Source organism: Mustela nigripes, chromosome 1 (assembly GCF_022355385.1).
Source record: "Mustela nigripes isolate SB6536 chromosome 1, MUSNIG.SB6536, whole genome shotgun sequence".
Classification (NCBI taxonomy): Eukaryota; Metazoa; Chordata; class Mammalia; order Carnivora; family Mustelidae; genus Mustela; species Mustela nigripes.
Window position 1 is genome coordinate 99,994,745 of NC_081557.1, and position 18,264 is coordinate 100,013,008.

The 18,264-nt window shown below is 37.0% G+C and overlaps 1 protein-coding gene across 3 annotated transcripts in view; it reads left to right on the forward strand.

The window, feature by feature from the left end:
- Nucleotides 1–18,264, forward strand: part of LOC132028725 (protein NPAT) — a 51,234-nt gene that overhangs the window by 21,416 nt on the left and 11,554 nt on the right. For 2 of the 3 annotated variants that reach the window (XM_059418060.1, XM_059418078.1), the window contains exons 3-12: nucleotides 966–1,026; nucleotides 2,503–2,575; nucleotides 5,260–5,300; nucleotides 6,265–6,516; nucleotides 7,424–7,505; nucleotides 9,370–9,457; nucleotides 9,983–10,074; nucleotides 10,159–10,246; nucleotides 16,380–16,476; nucleotides 17,112–17,240. In XM_059418060.1, coding sequence (XP_059274043.1) covers nucleotides 966–1,026; nucleotides 2,503–2,575; nucleotides 5,260–5,300; nucleotides 6,265–6,516; nucleotides 7,424–7,505; nucleotides 9,370–9,457; nucleotides 9,983–10,074; nucleotides 10,159–10,246; nucleotides 16,380–16,476; nucleotides 17,112–17,240 — 1,003 coding nt within the window. The remainder of the gene's footprint in view (nucleotides 1–965; nucleotides 1,027–2,502; nucleotides 2,576–5,259; nucleotides 5,301–6,264; nucleotides 6,517–7,423; nucleotides 7,506–9,369; nucleotides 9,458–9,982; nucleotides 10,075–10,158; nucleotides 10,247–16,379; nucleotides 16,477–17,111; nucleotides 17,241–18,264) is intronic. The other variant, XM_059418070.1, reaches the window with a different exon arrangement.

The following is an 18,264-nucleotide window of genomic DNA, read 5'->3' on the forward strand; positions in this document are numbered from 1 at the left end:
ATGTGTGAAAGTAAGCCTTCCAGATTCTTATGGCCTTAGATTTAAGTTAATAAAAACGTGCGCTTCAGTAGTAGGAGAAACAGGAAATGAGTTTCAGAGACAATGGAGGTGAAAATAGGAAGGTGCCGATCCTTGAGAACTCTTAGGCTCAGCGATTTTTTTCACTTTGTTTTTTGGCAGGTTCACATGGCTTTCAGGGTAGGGAGGGCAAATTAGGGGTGGGTCCTTACCGTTTTTAAAGAGTTATATGGGGGCACCTGGATGGCTCAGTTGTTAAACATCTGCCTTCGGCTTAGGTCATGATCCCAGGGTCCTGGGATGGAGCCATGAATCGAGCTCCCTGCTTGGCGGGAAGCCTACTTCTCCCTCTCCCACTCCCTCTGCTTGTGATCCCTCTCTTGCTGTCTCTCTGTCAAATAAATACTTTTTTTTTTAAAAGATAAAAAAATTAAGAGCTATAAGACTGGATCCCTACCCTGCAGCTGAAAACTGCTTTTCTGCCTTTGGATTATTTTAGCTAATGAAACATAGTCATAGTGTCCTATTCACACAGGCAAGATTCTTGACTTGTGGATTTCATGCAACCCCTAAGTTAAGTGACTCTTCATTTTTGATAACCTGTTCTTTTTTTTTTTTTTTTTTTTTTTTTTTTTTTTTTTTTTGTCAGAGGGGGATGAAAAGCAGGCAGAGAGGCAGGCAGAGAGAGAGGAGGAAGCAGGCTCCTTGCTGAGCAGAGAGCCCGATGTGGGGCTCAATCCCAGGACCCTGAGATCATGACCTGAGCCGAAGGCAGCGGCTTAACCCACTGAGCCACCCAGGCGCCCCTTGATAACCTGTTCTTACCTTAATCTTTTCTTCATCAAAAAATCCAGATCTTTTATAACTTTATACAGTGAATGTTTCATGGTAAGAAATTATGAGTAGTATTGCACAATTTTTGTAATGCTTGATCTTTTTCTTTTCAGTCCTTGTTTGGAAAAAACTTGACAACAATTCTGAATGAATATGTAGCTATGAAAGCAAAAGGTAAGAACTGAGGGTCAGGGATTCTTTTCTATTTTATACAGTATTTCTCTAATTGTTTTAATTAGAAATAAATTTTAAAGGCTATTAATGCTTCTTATAATAGCCAAAAGAAAGCTTGTCTTAGTTGTGATGAGATAAGTTTTGCTGGGAAATATTTAATTAGTTTGAGTTGATATTGATTGATAAATGTGTGGCAAAAATCTGAATGCTAACAAATATAACAAAGTAATTTTCTTAAAAAATAAAACTCATAAGTCTAGAAATCTAAACTGGTGAACAGGCATTGCTGTGTATTACAGAATTTCAAGTCAAATTTTTAATTTTAAGGTCTTGGTAGTCTAAATCTCAACACAGGAACCAGTCATAAAATTCTGGTTTATAGTTACCAAAATGTAAAATAATACTTGCCAAAGTTAATGTTTTAGGGAAAAAGTTAAAATTATTTTATTCTCTAATACTGATAAATTTTATAATTGACAACTTTAAAAAAAGAATTAACCATAAAATAATAACACTGAAAAAAAGGAAAGATGCTTATCTATTTATTTATTGAGTTTTTGTCTCTAGACAGTTTTGTGCTATATGCTTTCCTTAGTTTTACTTCAGTCCTTAAAATAACCCAGTTACAGGTTGATTATTAAGATCATTTTTAAGTGTCAGAAAACTGAGAATTGGAGAAGCCATATAACTTTTCCAAGATCACAACAATAAAAAGAATATGCTACTGGAATACAAAGGTTTAGTCCCATTTTTTTGTTGGGTAGCTTTCTCTGGTTTGAGTTTTTTCAAAGGTATATGGTAAGGATTTTAAATATTCTAGAAGTTTCCTATCACTGTGGGCTTTTAGAGCCTATCCTAAAAAAATGAATCCATTCCCAGGAATTTTACCTGTAACTCCTAAAAATAGTAACTGGTGGGGCTTTCATTAAGTGGTTGCTGAGCAGTCACAGTGATATGGACATAAAAACATAGGTTGTAACAAAATAGTCCAAGGAGTTTGCATAACCTTTATGGTATTTATTATAAATCAGATTATTAACTTTAAAATAAAACGAGGTCAAATATAATGTATTTAAGGTAGTTTGTCTTTTTGGGGTGGCACCTGACTGGCACAGTTGGTAGAGCATGCCGTACTCGATCTCAGGGATGTGAGATTGAACCCCATGTTGAAAGCAGAGATTACTTAAAAATCATTAAAAAAATTTCTTTTATTTTTTAATACAAAGACGGTATAAAGTTAATCTATAAAAACTTCAGAGGCTTTAGAAATTTCCATTTCCACTCCTATTGCATCTGATACTCAATGGCTTAAGAAAAGAAGGCAATCTCATTTATAGCTTTGCAGGTTATATTACAAAAGAGGCTTATTTCTTAGTTTCCAACATGTCAACAGCTGAAAGAAAAGTTTGTTTTCTTTGTTCATTTTGTGTCTAAATCAAGGGGTGAAATTAAGAAACTTTTCTTCTTATGATCTAGAAACATCAAATGATGTCCCAGCAATTATGTCATCTCTATGGAAGAAGTTAGACCATACACTTTCTCAGATCAGGTAATAAAAAGCCTGTATAGTAAGCTTATCAGAACATGCATGATTTTGGAACACAAACACATGTAGGAAGCTATTCAGGTTTAAATCTTCTTATGACCCACACAGTGCATTTCCGTGATACTGATCTAATTTTAAAATTTACCCTAGAGATTATTGATATTCATTTGGTTTTTATTGGAATAATTTGCCATAAAATGCCTACTTGAATAAAATCTTTAGAAATCAGGACATTGAGGTACATCTGGGTGGCTCATTTGGTTAAGTGGCTGCCATCCGCTCAGGTCATGATGCCGGGGTCCTGGGATCAAGTCCCGAATCAGGCTGCTTACTCTGCTTCTCCCTCTGCTTGCTGCTACCCCTGTTTGTACTCCCACTTGCTCATTCTCTAGCAAATAAATAAGTCTTTAAAAAGTGGGGGGAGGTGGGCGCCTGGGTGGTTCAGTGGGTTAAGCCTCTGCCTTTCAGTTCAGGTCGTGATTTCAGGGTCCTGAGATTGAGCCCCATATGGGGCTCTCTGCTTAGCAGGGACCCCGCTTCCCCCCTCTCTCTCTCTGCCTACTTCTGATCTCTGTCAAATAAATAAATAAATAATCTTAAAAAAAAGAGAGAGAAAGAAATTGAGATTTACAGATGTTTAATGACATTTCCAGGTTCCCATAGCAAGTTAGAGGCAGATCTCTGGCTAGAATACAAATCTAATGCCAGTCTTGTGTGAATTCCCTCACATAGTTTCATCTTCATTACTCATGCAAAGAATTGATGTGTTGAATTCATGCCTCATTGGTTCATGCCCTATAAAGAAACAAGCTTGAATAATAATTCTACTTTTTGAATCTTTAATTGAGAATTTCCTCATGGTAGCAGTGCCCACCGTTTACCTAGGTCATGGCCTTGGAATTCCAGTTTTGGCGTCCTTGGATGCCAGTCCTTACTGGTATCAGTTATAACATCTCTTATTTAACTTTAGAATCTAGTATAAAAACTGGAACTTTCTACCCTTTCTCCCAGAGCTACCAGTGAATACCGGACATAAATTCAGCAGGTTCTCTGGGCACCTGGATGGCTTCGTCGGTTGAGCATCCAGCCCTTGGTTTCAGCTCAGGTTGTGAGATCAAGCCCCACTCAGGGCTCTGCACTCAGCAGGGAATCTGCTTGGAACTGTCCCTCTGTGCCTCCTGCTCTTGCTCCCTTTCTCTCTGTAAAATAAATCTTTAACATACACACACACACCCTCCTCAATTTCCTTTCTCAGTTTAAACTGCTAAAATGACTCCAAACGCTTTCTGTTCAGCTTTGTACTACATCTTATTTGATAGTCTTACCTTTTTCCCCCCTTTTCAACTCATTTCTTCTCTTTCAAATAATCTTCAAAAACATTGATAATCTGGGGCACCTGGTTGGTTCCGTCAGTTAAGCATCCAGCTTTTGATTGCTGCTCAGATTATGATCTCAAGGGCAGGGGTTTGGGCTCCCGCCTCAACAGGGAGATTTTGAGATTCTCTCCGTTCTGCCTCTCCCCCTGCTCAGTCTCTCTCTCTGAATAAATAAATAAAAATTTTTAGAAAAATTTTTAAAAAGACATTCAGAGGTACCTGGATGGCTCAGTGGGTTAAAGCCTCTGCCTTCGGCTCAGGTCATGATCCCAGGGTCCTGGGATTGAGCCCCGCATCAGAGAAACTGCTTCCCCCCCCCTCTCTGCCTGCCGCTCTTCCTACTTGTGATCTCTCTCCCTGTCAAGTAAATAAATATTTTTTTTAAAAAGTTTCTAAAAAAAGACATTCAAAATTTAATTAATACCTATAAATATTTATAAGTTACTGAGATATCTTATTGACAAGATACTACATAAAAATAAAAGGCTCTTAGCGAGTTATTCTCCAGGTTGATTGGTGCTTCTTAAAAATGCTTATTCAGGGACAGCTGGGTGGCTTAGTCGGTTAAGCATCTGCCTTTGGCTCAAGGTCATGATCTCAGGGTCCTGGGATCAAGCGCACATCAAGCTCTCTCTGCTCAGCTAGGAGTCTGCTTTTCTTTCTTTCTGTCTCTCAAATAAGAAATCTTTTCTGTAAAAAAAATGCTTAATCAGTTTGGTAAGTTTTGTTGTTCCTATTGGTAGAGATTCATCAGATTTCCCAGGAAGATAGTAGTGTCTGTGATTGGGTAACCATTATAAAGGGAGAATCACCTTATATTGTGAGCTGTATGTTTGCTTTTCTCTCTTATTAGAGGCTGGATAGAATAGTTTTATAGTAATAAATTTGATAAATTTAATAAATTAACTTAGGGATTTTGAAGTATTTATAGAGTCCTATGTGAAATCAATTTCTCTGGGAAGATATCTCTAGTGGTAAAAGTAATAACTATAAAATTTTATACATAGCTTTCTTAAATACATTTACTTCCTAAAGTCAAGTCAAATCCTTAATGGGATGTTAAAGCTCTCCAATGCATACTGCACTGAATAGAAGCTTGATGGCTAAAGTCAGATGTGCGTGAGTACTTACATGCCACTTCTAAAGCAAGTAAGATTTGGTCACCCCTCAAAAAAATAAGCTTGTCTTTTTTGTCTGAGAGAGATCTATTACCTTTTCATTCTGTTTATTCAGGTCTGACTGTTACTAAATTAGAGTATGTCTTGGCAGCAGAAATTTTTTAATGTCTAACTATTTTGTTTTATTTGTTAGGAGCATGCAAAGTTCCCCAGGGTTTGTTGCTAATCAGAGAGGTTGGTATTCAATTTTAAACTATAAATAACGTTCAGAATTATTCAAACTTAAACTGTCAAATGGACATTTTCATTAACGGTACATTTTGGTTGTGGGGGGGCACCTGGGTGGCTTAGTGGGTTAAGCCTCTGTCAGAGGGGAACCTGCTTCCCCCTCTCTCTCTACCTTCCTCTCTGCCTACTGGTGATCTCTCTGTCAAATTTTTTTTAAAAAAATAAACAGTACATTTGTGCTAAGTATCTATTTTGTTTAAACTACTGCTCTTCTAAGTACAGTTACTATCATAAAAGGAAGTGTTTTCATTTATTGCAGAAATAAGCATTTGAAATACTCCCTATTTTTTCTCATTGGTTCTTATTTATTCACATCTTCTTAATTCTCACTTCATAGGTTTGTTTCTTAATTTGTAGAAGTATTATCAGTATGAATTATTGCAGAAGAAATACACTCATAGATTTATAAAGTTTGTGTGTACAGATGACTCTCAAACCACAGTGTTTTGAACGGCATGGGTCTAGTTATTCATACTTTTTTTTGTAAATACAGGAGTGTAATGTATTTTCCCTTCCTAGGATTTTATTAACATTTTGTTTTCTCTACATTGCTTTATTATAAGAACACAATATAATGTGCCAAATATGTGTTAGTCAGCTGTTGGTTATTGGCACGGCTTCTGTTCAACAGTAGGCTCTTAGGTTTCGGGGGAGTCCTAAGTTGCATTCTCAAAAGTACAGAGTCGGTGCTCTTAACCCCTGTGCTGTACACGGGGCAGCTGTACTCACTTCAGTTTGTTTCACAGGAAATTATGTAATTTTATCATAAACTTAATTGATACTTTTAAGGGTTTTTTTTTTTCCCTAATCTGTAGATTTCACATGTTAAATAGTAGGAGTATTACATAGACTTGTTAAAATTGCCCAGAGTACTCTGACAGTTAACATATTAAATACTCATGTGTTTCAGTCCGAACAAGAAGTGGAATTGCAGAAATCAAACGACAGAGAAGGCTTGCGGCTCAAGCAGCTCCTATGAATTCAGAGTTGCTGACTTTAGCGTATCTTTCAGGACAGTGCGCTACTGCTCCTCCCCCGCCTCCTCCTCCTCCTCCTCCTCCAGCAGCTGTGCAGGTTATCCGGCCAGCTGGCCAGATTGCAGCGCCTTTGAGGTCCAATTTTCTAGTGGTCAACCATTCACAGTCACAAGACACAGCTGCCAGTAAGTTTAAATTTTCTTCTCTGAAATTTTGTTTTTAGTCCGATCATATGAATCGATGATATGCTGCACTTCTATACTCATTTTATAAAATTATAGGAAAAAAAAAGACAAGCCTGAAAGTAGAACACACTTTGGGTAGGTTTGCCTTCAAGTAAGCATATTGCTATACTTAATGAGACATTTTAATCTAGGATTCTTATTTCTCTTCTAATCGCAGGATAGAAAAGACTCTTGTTCTGTTTGATTTTAAAGGAACACACAGTACATCTGACCTCCATAACTTTGTTCATGCCAGTCTGTTCTGTAGTGAGGAATGTTCCTCCAGTACGCCCCCATCTCTGCATATTGCAAATCCCTATTTCTGTGAAGCTGAGAGCTAGGCATGAACTTAGACACCAAGCAGTGTATCTTGATTGTTGTATACTTGAAACTATTGAAAACGCATGATAGGAAGGAGCAAAAGCTAGTTAATAACAGCGTTGGGATAAAAATTCAGGAGCCAGCTCTCTTACAGAATTCTTAGACCAGTCTTCTTTCTCTTCTGTGCAGCTAAAATTTTTCACCATCAGTTACGTCCTTCCTCAATTGCATCTTTCCTCCAACCTTGTTTACACCTCTGGGTCAAAGCACTTAGTATACACACACTGTAGTGTACACAAAGCAGTTCCTCTGTCCTTCCACGTTATTTTTTATTGAGACTGTCCTGTACCCGTACTGTATGAAACTTGAAGTCATAGTGTATTTTACTCATCTTATTTTACAGTGCCTAGCACATAGTAAAGCATTCAGTATATGCTTAGTTTAATAAAAAATAATAGTCATTTTGTAATGCTTCTTATTCCATTAATTCACACTTAGAAAACTGTTCTGTGTCCTTGACTTAATGCTTTGTTTTCTTGAAATACAGCTGGAGAGGCTTTAAATATCATTCCTACTCCTCAGGAAAAGAAAACGCAGACCACAGTCATGTCTCCGGCTAGACGCAAAAGGTAAATGCATTTTGAAAGGATGAGTTTCTGATAACCACTAAAATTAAAGAATTACACCACCATATTTACGTTATGAATAAAGGAACAGGAATGGATTCAGCTCCTCAGGCTGTTTATATTATATCCATTCTTAAATGCATTTTTTTTTTTCATATTTTAACTTCCCTAAAATCAGGTTGTATCTTCTAATCAGTGGCTTATTACTCTTTCATTGGAAGTGGTTTTTTGTAATAGTAGATAAAAATATGTCTTAAAATTGGTAGTATCTCAGATTTTTTTAAATGATTGTTATTTTTTAAATAAATAGGAATAATACTAGCATTTCCACAAACACATATTTCAAGTCTTAAAGTCAGAAATTTTTTCAGGGAGTCTTAGAGAGCAGAGTTCTTTCTGGTTTAATCTATGTGTCTTTGTTTGAAGGGTATTTCAGAAAAGAGAGATAATAGTTTTTAAATGCTTTTTCTGATTTCTTAAAACTGCCATGCCATGGATATTTTTGTTAGAGTTTTTAAAATTGGTTGTCTCTCATTCAAGGCTGCCTCAGCCTTTATTGTTTTAATAATCAAACAACTATGACAGTATCTAACCTTTATAAAAACCTTGGCTTTTTTATAAAGTCTGTACACAGGGGCACCTGGGTAGCTTAGTTGATTAAGTGTCGGACTCTTGATTTCAGCTCAGGTAGTGATTGCAGGGTCATGAGATCGAGACCCATGTCGGGCCCTGTGCTGGGTTTGGAGCCTGCTTATGATTCTCTCTGCTAAGGGAAGTAAATCAATCAGAAAGATAATTTTCATATGATCTCAGTCTTATGTTGGGTTTAAGAAACAAAACAGAATCATAGGGGAAGGGAGGGAATAATAAAACAAGATGAAATCAGAGACTGAGACAAACCATAAGAGACTTTTTTTTTTTTTTTAAGATTATTTATTTATTTATTTGACAGAGAGAGAGAGAGAGAGAGACCACAAGTAGGCAGAGAGGCAGGCAGAGATTGAGAGAGGAGGAAACAGGCTCCTCGCCAAGCAGATAGCCCGATGCGGGTTTCGATCCCAAGACCCTGAGATCATGACCCAAGCCGAAGGCAGAGGCTCAACCCACTGAGCCACCCAGGCGCCCCAACCATAAGAGACTCTTAATCCTAGGAAACAAACTGAGCGTTGTTAGAAGGGATGTGGGTGGGGAGATGGAGTATCTGGGTGACAGGCCTTAAGGAGAGCACATGATGTAATGAGCTCTGGGTGTTATTTAAGACTGAGTCACCAAACTCTTCATCTGAAACTAATAATATATAATATGTTAATTAATTGAATTTAAATTTTTAAAAATTGCCAAGAAAGATATTAACAATTATAGTAAACTGCCAAAAAAAAAAAGATTCTCTCTCCTCTCTATTTCAAAAAAAATATTTTTTTAATAGTTTTTACATATACTTCGTTTTATTCAATTCTTTAATAAACCCAATAATGCAGTTGATCTTACCCTGTTGTAAAGTAGGTCAAATAGTCAGAACTGGGCTTCCTGCTCTTCAGGGAACCTGCTTCTCCCTTTCCTTCTACCTGCTGCTCCCCATGCTTGTGGTCTCTCTCTCTGTCAAATAAATACATAAAATCTTTTAAAAAACCAAAAAAACACTTACCTTGCTACAGACCACATAGTAAGTGGTGAAGCTGGACTTGAGATTTATTTCTTGTTAATACAAGCGTAGAATGGTTTTCTACTCTAGCCAAAGCTTTGTTGTTACCACAAAGAGGGAAAATACCTGTTCTTCCATGATCTTAAGATTTATATCTATATATATAATTATCATTGAATCTGTTTTTTATACTATTTAAAAGACAAGCTCTGAAATGTGTTTCAGTGAATCTCAGAGGAAAAGTAACACTTTATCTGGGCCTCATTCAACGATAAGGAATTTCCAGGATCCAAATGCATTTGCAGTAGAAAAAGTAAGTGACCTTACCAAGCTTTGCAGTCTGAGATATTCCTAAGTTTTAAAATATTGGTATTTATGTGTGTGTGTGTGTGTGTGTGTGTGTAGCATTTGTGTGTTACAGTATTTCTGTAAAACTGCAGGGTAATTGCCTTGGGATAGAGAGTAGTAAAATGTATGAGGAGGAGACCGTCCATTTAGAATAGGTAGCGTGTGCAGATGTACCAAGTAAGAAGCAGTTTAGGGACCTGTAAATACATTGTGGATGCTGGATTATGCAACATAATAGGGCATTTTACTAGCATCAGCTTTTTAAAAACCTTGTATGAAAAGTTTGGGTTTGGAGCTGTGTTTTGTAATCAGTGAAGGAAGAGTTGGTGAAGGATCTGTGAAAACACTTGTGAAGTGTAGTATTCGAGCATGAATACAATGGTAGCCACCCACTGTAACTTCTGAATTTCCACCTAGATTTGTTAAAACTAGCGTCTGTTCACTAGAAGCTCTCCCCTATTCTTTTACTAATATTGATTTTCTTTTCCAGCAAATGGTTATTGAAAATGCACGAGAAAAAATACTAAGTAACAAATCTCTTCAAGAAAAGCTTGCAGAAAACATTAATAAATTTTTGACAAGGTAAGCTGTGTGTGTGTTGATGATGCCTAATCGTTTTCACCTAATTTTGAGAGACTGGTTAAAATTTTCCTTTCTGTATTACAGCGACAACAATATTGCACAAATGCCCAAGCAAACAGAGAGCAACCCTGCGGAACCAGAGACTTCAATTGACGAACTCCTGGGACTCCAGGTATAGGTTAGGGGGTATGTGTGTAGTGCATATACTCGTAGTTAAAACTGATGGTATTTTGGTTTTATTTCAAAACCATTGCCAAGAAGCGCATGCCTGGCTCAGTCAGTATAGCATGCGCCTCTTGATCTTGGGGCTATAAGTTCGAGCTCCATGTTGGGTATAGAGATTACTTAAAAAAAGTAATAATAAAATCTTAACCAAAAAAAAAGAAATTGCCAACAGATGTATGAGATTATTTAAGATAATAATTTTAGATAGAGATTTCCTTCATTATCCAAATATAAATGTAATCTGTTCTTGAAAATGTATTATTCTCCAATAATCAGTATAAATTATATATTTAAATGGTAAAAATTATAAGACATCTCTAACCCATCTACTATCACTAATTCTTCCATATACCAGTAAAACACTTTACTCTAGCCATACAACATGAGCGGGGGATATGTTTGTGGGCAGCTAGCAACAAAACGGTACAACATAAGTATAAATTGCATTTCTTTTACATTGCTACAGACTGTATAATAATGTGAGGAAACGATGAAATTAAATGTTAAAGATATATAATGAATCCAAGTAAAATGAACAAGACACTTTAAAAAAGAAAGGTTACTAACTAAATGAATAAATTGTGTGACGTTTACTGCCAAGAGAAGGAAGATGGGACCACAGTCACTGTTGCTACTCAGGGATAGTGAAGATGGAAGAGCATCAGCTGGTAAAGGAAGAATTTCACAATTTATCTTTAATATTTGTTCATGTGTTTAAAAAAAAAGATTTGTTTGTGTGCACACAACCTTCCTCAAGAACAGCCGAGTTTGTGATGGCGACACATCCTTTGACTCGGACTCTTGGACGGTGTGACCCATTCTTGTTGCCATGCCCACCAGGTGAATTCACTGTAGCAGATTTGCTTTCAGGTGAATTCTAGGTAAAACCACTGAATTTTTTTAGTATTATTATTTTAATTTTTTGGTTTTTGGTCTATTCCTTCAGAATACTTAAAAAAAAATTTTTTTTGCTACCTTTTCCCATAGTGAATTTCAGTTCAGTAAATTTAACAAAATATGACAAACTTTTTAAAGCGACTTTAAAATATCTACCAGTACTTCTTTTTAAAAACTTCTCCTGTCTTAATGTTTAACAGATGAATACACCCTATTCTGAATTTTTACAGTCTTTAATTGCTTGTTTATATTTTCTCCACAAACATCAGATACTTCCATAATCAAAGCACTGTGTTAAATACTATGAGAAATTATAGAAAAGAGAAGACACAACCCTCTGCTTTTGCTTTCTAGTATTTCACATTTGGGAAAAGTTAAAAATTCAGATTTAAATAACTTTTTAAAAGAACAGCAAAAGAAATTGCCCCACTGAGGAGTAAAAACATCAGATTCATTGAGAAGTAGTAAGCCAGTTGTATAAATAGGTGAGGTGGAATTTTAAAAGTATTTACAAGTCTTTGTGACCTTGGAGTAGGTAAGAGTTCTTAAGTTACACAAATCACTGTTTAAAAAAAAAAAAAGCTTTCTTAAAACTTAAAATACTTGCTTGTTAAAATCATCATTAACAAAAAATTAAAAGTCAAACCACCAACAACTTGGAGAAAATACTCATAATACAAAAATTTTTACCCAAAGTACAGAAGGAGCTCCCACGAATCAATAGTAAAAAGCTAAGCCACCCATTCTAATAAAAGGGTAAAAGACTGGACCAGACAAAAGAAGATAGAGGAATGATCACCAAGCCCATGAAAAAATGTTATTTGTCATTTGGGAATTGAAAGCTAAGAATACAGTGAGATACTGTTTCACATTCACTACAGTGGCTGAAAGTTAACGATCTGACAATACCAGATGTTGACAAGGATATGAAACAACTGGAACCCTGAAAAATTGCTGATAGGAACTTCTGAAATGGTACACCTGTTCTGAAAACTGATAGTTAACAAAGTTATGTGTACACCTGTACACTTTCCTTACGATCTGGCAATTATTGGGATTTTACCCAAAAGAAATAAATATGTTCACATATGTTTATAAGAAAGACAGCTACAAGAATATTTGTAACAGCATTGTTCCTAATAGACAAACACTAAATCCGGATATCCATCAACAAAAAAGGAATAAACAGATTTTGGCAGTCGCAGAGTACTGGTGAACAATGCAAAGAACCAAGCAACTAATACACATAACAATGCGGTTGAACCTCGAACATATGTTGATCAAAGATAGACTAAAAAAGAATGTGTTTATATGGTGTGCCTCCATTTGTATAACATTATAAAACAGGCAACACAAATTTATGCTGATAGAAATCAGAAATTGTTGACTGAGGTGAGGGTAGTAATTTGCCGAAGGATTAATTCTCTAAAAAGGGGGGGAGGGATGGTGTGTGTAGATGTGTGATTTTTTTTTTCTTCTTTTGTTGGATGTGTGATTTTCTTGGGCGATAAAAATGTTTTACTTTTTTTTTTTTTTTTTTTTTTAAGATTTTATTTTTAAGTAATCTCTACAGCTATCAAAGGGCTCGAACTCAACCCCAAAATCAAGAGTAGCACATTTCCACCAACTGAGACAGCCAGTTGCCCCACTTCACACTGTGGTTACACGGTCCTTAAAATTGCTATGGACTTGGGGCGCCTGGGGGGCTCAGTGGGTTAAGCCTCTGCCTTGGGCTCAGGTCATGATGCCAGGGTCTTGGGATCAAGGCCTGCATTGGGCTCTCTGCTCAGTGGGGAGCCTGCTTCCCCCAATCCTGCCCCGCCTAATTGTGATCTCTGTCTGTCAAATAAATAAAATCTTTTAAAAAACAATTGCTGTGGACTTAAGATGTGTGCATTTTATTTATGTAAGTTATACCTTGAGTTTTAAAAATATTTAGAAGATTGATGTGCATTTAGCTTTGGAACATTCATTTCAGGGTTCTTTTGATCCTAATCTTTAAAGTTGAGAATAAAGTGACTTAATAGAAAAGTACATTTTGTCAACATTAACTTTTTTTTTTTTAAGATTTTATTTATTTGACAGACAGTGAGAAAGGGAACACAAGCAGGGGAAGTGAGAGAGGAAGAGACAGGCTTCCCACTGAGCAGGGAGCCCGATGCAGGACTCCATCCAGGACCCTGGGATCAGGACCTGAGCCGGAGGCAGACGCCTAATGACTGAGCCACTCAGGCGCCCAACATTAACTTTTATAAGACTGTGTCCACCATTTCATAATTTGGTAATATTGTGTTCCCAAAATTATTTACATTACTGTAAATTTTCAGCTTCCTGGATATAGAAATAGTTGTTTAGGCTCCTAGACGGCTCCTATAATCAAAATGAACTGGCTCTTTAACTTCAAACAACTTTTTCTTCTCATTTTATGGGCATTTTTATAAAAACTCCCAAGTTTTTATCACGTCATGAAAGTTCCACTTTAACTCTTTGCTTCTATGAGTTTTCTGTCTCATGGGATTCAAATGTATGCCTTGCCAGTCTTGAAGAATACAGCATTGTGGGATGTTTTATAAATAACGAAAACTGAGAATTTTGAATCTCGCAACTATTAGAATAAGAGTAAATGAAGACCCTAGCTAGAAAGTACTGTAACTTCTGTGAAATCTAATGTTTTAGCTGAAAAGATTTACTACTTCTGCTTTTTATTCCATTTTTCTTTTTTGTATTTTTTTAAACTTTATCTTCATGTAAAATTGATGGAAATGGATTAAACATTTTTACTGAGCTACATTACTGGCATACTACTCCAGGCTTTCGCTCAGAATCTATGTCATTCTTGTGTGAAGTATCCATAAATCTGTTTACCCCAACTTTTACAGGAAACACAGGTGGTGGTTGTGTTTTACCCTGATAGCTGGTAAAGTTGAGAAATTTCAGCACATTTTTACGGACTGCCCTTGGGTAGGGTGCACCCTTTACCCCTTGGTTGCCCATTAGGGTTTTTTGTTTGTTTTGGGAAGTTTTTTGTTGGTTTTGGCAGGGGGGCTGGTTTTGGTTTTGTTCTGTTGTTTTTAAAATTTTATTTATTTGACAGCAAGAAAGGGAATACAGGCAGGGGGAGTGGGAGAGGGAAAAGCAGGCTTCCTGCTGAGCAGGGAGCCAGACACAGGGCTCGATGCCAGGACCCTGGAATCATGACATGAGCTGAAGTCAGATGCTTAACAACTGAGTCACCCAGGTGCCCCTGTTTTGTTTGTTTTTGAGTGAGAGAGAGAGAGAGTGTGTGTAAGCCAGTCAGGGTAGGGGAGCAGGGAGCAGAAGGAAAGAGAGAATCCCAAGCTGGCTCCATGCTCAGTGCAGAGCCTGGGAGGGCTTAATCCCACAACCTCAAGATCAGGAGTCAAATACTCAATCAGCTGAGCCACCCAGGTGTCCCTGACTGGTGGTTTTAGAACATGTTCACTTTCATTCTGTTTGAATCATATTGACTTCCCAAAAAAGTTGAAATGTCCAGTAAATATGGAAATATATTCAGCTCAGTAATAAATACGAATTAAGAGAACAGATTACTTTTATTTAATAGCATGATGATGCTTAAAAATTGGTATTACCCATTATTGGTAAGAGCTTGCACATTGTTACACAGAACAGGAATTCTTAGCAATGTCTGTGGAAGACTACTCGGTAACAGTTCTCAAAATTTTAAATATGTATATCCTTTGACTATTTATCAGTGGATTCAGTAATTGGCATGAGTAAGAATTTACCACAAAAAAAATAACATCCCTGGATAAAGATTTTCACTGTGGTATTATGTAATGTCCAACATTGGGAACTGATTAAAAGTGGTATAGTTAGCAAACAAAAAGCCTGTTACAAAGGGGTTCATTTCTTTTAAATAAATAGTGGATTAGACATTTAGTGTTGTACCCTGCTATTAGAAGAGACAGTATAGGGCAATTTTAAAAGCCCACAAGAATAAGGCTCAGTACCAGTAGCTCTGAAAGCAAATGTAGAGACAGCTGCAAGCAGGAAATGGGGTGCAAAATTGAGGAAGTCGTAGTTAACCTCTAAATCTTGTCCGCGTTTTACACTGTCTCCACAAACACTCGCCCAGCAAAATGTCACTTGATCAAAAGAAAAAAAACTAAAAATACAGATGGTCCTGCAAGATAATTCTGCTGTGTAGATGGTAATTGACAAGCCCCCTCCATTGGCAAAGAGTTTGCAGGTAGCTTTTGATGTGCCATTTTTAAATGTGAACAGACTAGGGGCACCCAGATGCCTCAGTTGGTGAAGCATCTGCCTTCGGCTCAGGTCATTCCCAGGGTCCTAGGATTGAGCCTTGTGTCTGGCTTCTCCCCTTGCCTGTCACTCCCCCTGCTTGTGCCCCCTTGAGCGCGTGCTCGCCGCTCTCTTGCTCTCTCTTTCTGATAAGTAAATGAGCAAAATATTTAAAGATTAAAAGACCAAAGCAGATAGATAACAGGGGCGAGCTTTATGTAGAGGTCACCCAAGCTGATAGGAAAATAAGCCAGGTTTGTAGTTACCAGAGATAGAACATTGAAGGATGGGGATATTGGATGAAGGTGGTCAAAAACAGAGACTTCTAGCTAAAAGTTAAGTAAGTATTGGGCTGTAATGTACAGCATGATGACTAGTTAACACCACTGTATGGTATATTTGAAAATTGTTAAGAGAGTAGGTCCTAAGAGTTCTCACAAGGAAATAAAAAAAATTTCTTGTTTTTGTAGCTGCATGAGATGATAGGTGTTAACTAAACTGATTGTGGTCGTCATTTCTTAGCATATGTAGGTCACGGTATCACACTGCACACCGTAAACTTAGTGCTGGATGTCAAGTTTAAAAACAATTTATAGTGTGACTGTACTGAAGTTATACATACACACATAATTATAGTTCCTATGTTCATTTTCTTTTAATTTGGGGGAATATATCCACCAAAGCAGTTAACTCTAGGAAGTAGAATTAGGGAACATTCACTTTCTACTTTTTAGTGTTGTTTTTATTTGTTTCAAAGGACCCTAGTTTTAAAATCCGAAGAAATTTTCGTGGCAGGAAGTAATTCATAAAAAATGAAAGCTGTCATATGCCCTCTAGGTATTTTGCCGGTGTTACACTACATACTAATTCAGTCAGGACCACTCTTTTTTTTTTGTCAGAGTGAAATCCATATGTCTGAGGAAGCAATACAGGATATCCTGGAACAAACAGAGTCCGATCCAGCGTTTCAAGCACTCTTCGACCTCTTTGACTATGGTAAGGGGACCATCCCAGGGCAGTTAGAAGAAAAAAGTTCCAATTTCTTTGGTCCCTTAACCAGACTAAAGCAACGTTCCCAGAGTATCTGAAAAAAAGTCCTATTTTCATCAAAGCAAACACACGGCTATGAAAGTGGGGTGGGAGTTATTTTTTCCATAAACTTTAGCTGTAAAAAATGGAGACCATTTTGTATTTTTTGTTGGCATTATTGCCAGTCAACAGAAATAGGTTGAGGTCAACTACTACACATACATTACACTAAACACAATTGGATAATACTAAAGGGATACAAGAGATTGGCATTGCCCTCAATTTTATGATCTTGTGCAGTGGTTCTCTAAGTGTAGTCTCCAAACCAGCATATAACATCATCTGAGAACATGTTAAAAGGGCAAGTTCATGGATTCTCCAGATGATTCTCCTATAGGCTGAAGTTTAAGAACCTCTGGTCAGTTGGAAAAATCTTTGTTTTTGCCAATGATATACAAGCCAACATGTTAAAAACATCCAGAAGACCATAATTGTAACATAAAGTTTAACATTTGCTTAATCACCCTCAGGCTGCATTAACCGATGCTTATTTTTATTCTGATCATTTAACTAATTTTTTTTCCCTGTTCCCTTTTTAACAGGTAAATCAAAGAATAATAAAAATATATCACAAGGCATTTCCAGTCAGCATCTGGAAACCAATCCAAGTGTAGTCTTAGCAGATGAAACTAATCTAGCAGTTAAAGGTTCTTTTGATACAGAACAATCTGGTAAGAATGTGGTTTTGTTAATATCTTCTATCTAAATCCTAATATCAGTCTCAAAATTTCAAAGGCAGAAAATACTGTTTATTTTGGAAGTTGTTCAAATTGCCACATAAAGTTTGGTTTTTTGGGTTTTTTTTTTTTTTTTTTTTAAGATTTTATTTATTTGAGAGCATGAAAGAGAATGAGAGCATGAGCAGGGGGAGAGGGAGAGGGAGGAGCAGACTCCCCGCTGAGCAGGGAGCCCAATGTGGCGCTCCATCCTGGGACTCCGGAATCATGGCCTGAGCTGAAGGCAGACACTTAACCAACTGAGCCACCCAAGTACCCCTGTTTTTTGTTTTGTGTTGTTTTAAGTTTTTTCTTTTCATTAAAGAAAAAATTCCAAGCCTTTGAGCAATTTGAATAAGGGTGAATTTTAGTACTCATTCTTCAGTGATGCGATAGGTTCTTGATATCCACAATTTAGTATTAATAGTGTGGTCCAGTTTGACAGAAATCTAAAACATTAAACATAATTTTTTTTAAAGATTTTTTTTATTTATTTGACAGGCAGAGATCACAAGTAGGCAGAGAGGCAGGCAGAGAGAGTGGGGGGAAGCAGGCTCCCTGCTGAGCAGAGAATCCGATGCGGGGCTCGATCCCAGGACCCTGAGAGCCGAAGGCAGCGGCTTAACATTTTTTGGTGGCATAAATTCAAATCCCTTCTTTGTACAGTTAGTGTGCAGTGTTAGTACTCAGCTGGTGAGCAAGTTCAGCTGACTGCTCAGTATCCCTGTCACTCATGTCAAGGAAACACTGTAGGGATCGTCTTGCAGTATGGATTTGATCAGATTTTCAGTCTTATTCCGACGTGTCTACGGAGTCAGTTTTTTACATTTCTGCCTCCAGGACCAGTGAGGTAGCAGTGGAATACCAATGGGGCACATAAATGACCCACAGTAACTACTTATTGACTGAGGGAAGGCAGTGAATGGGACCATCTTACCTCCATTACAATTATTTTAATTTTGTAAAACATAACACTTAT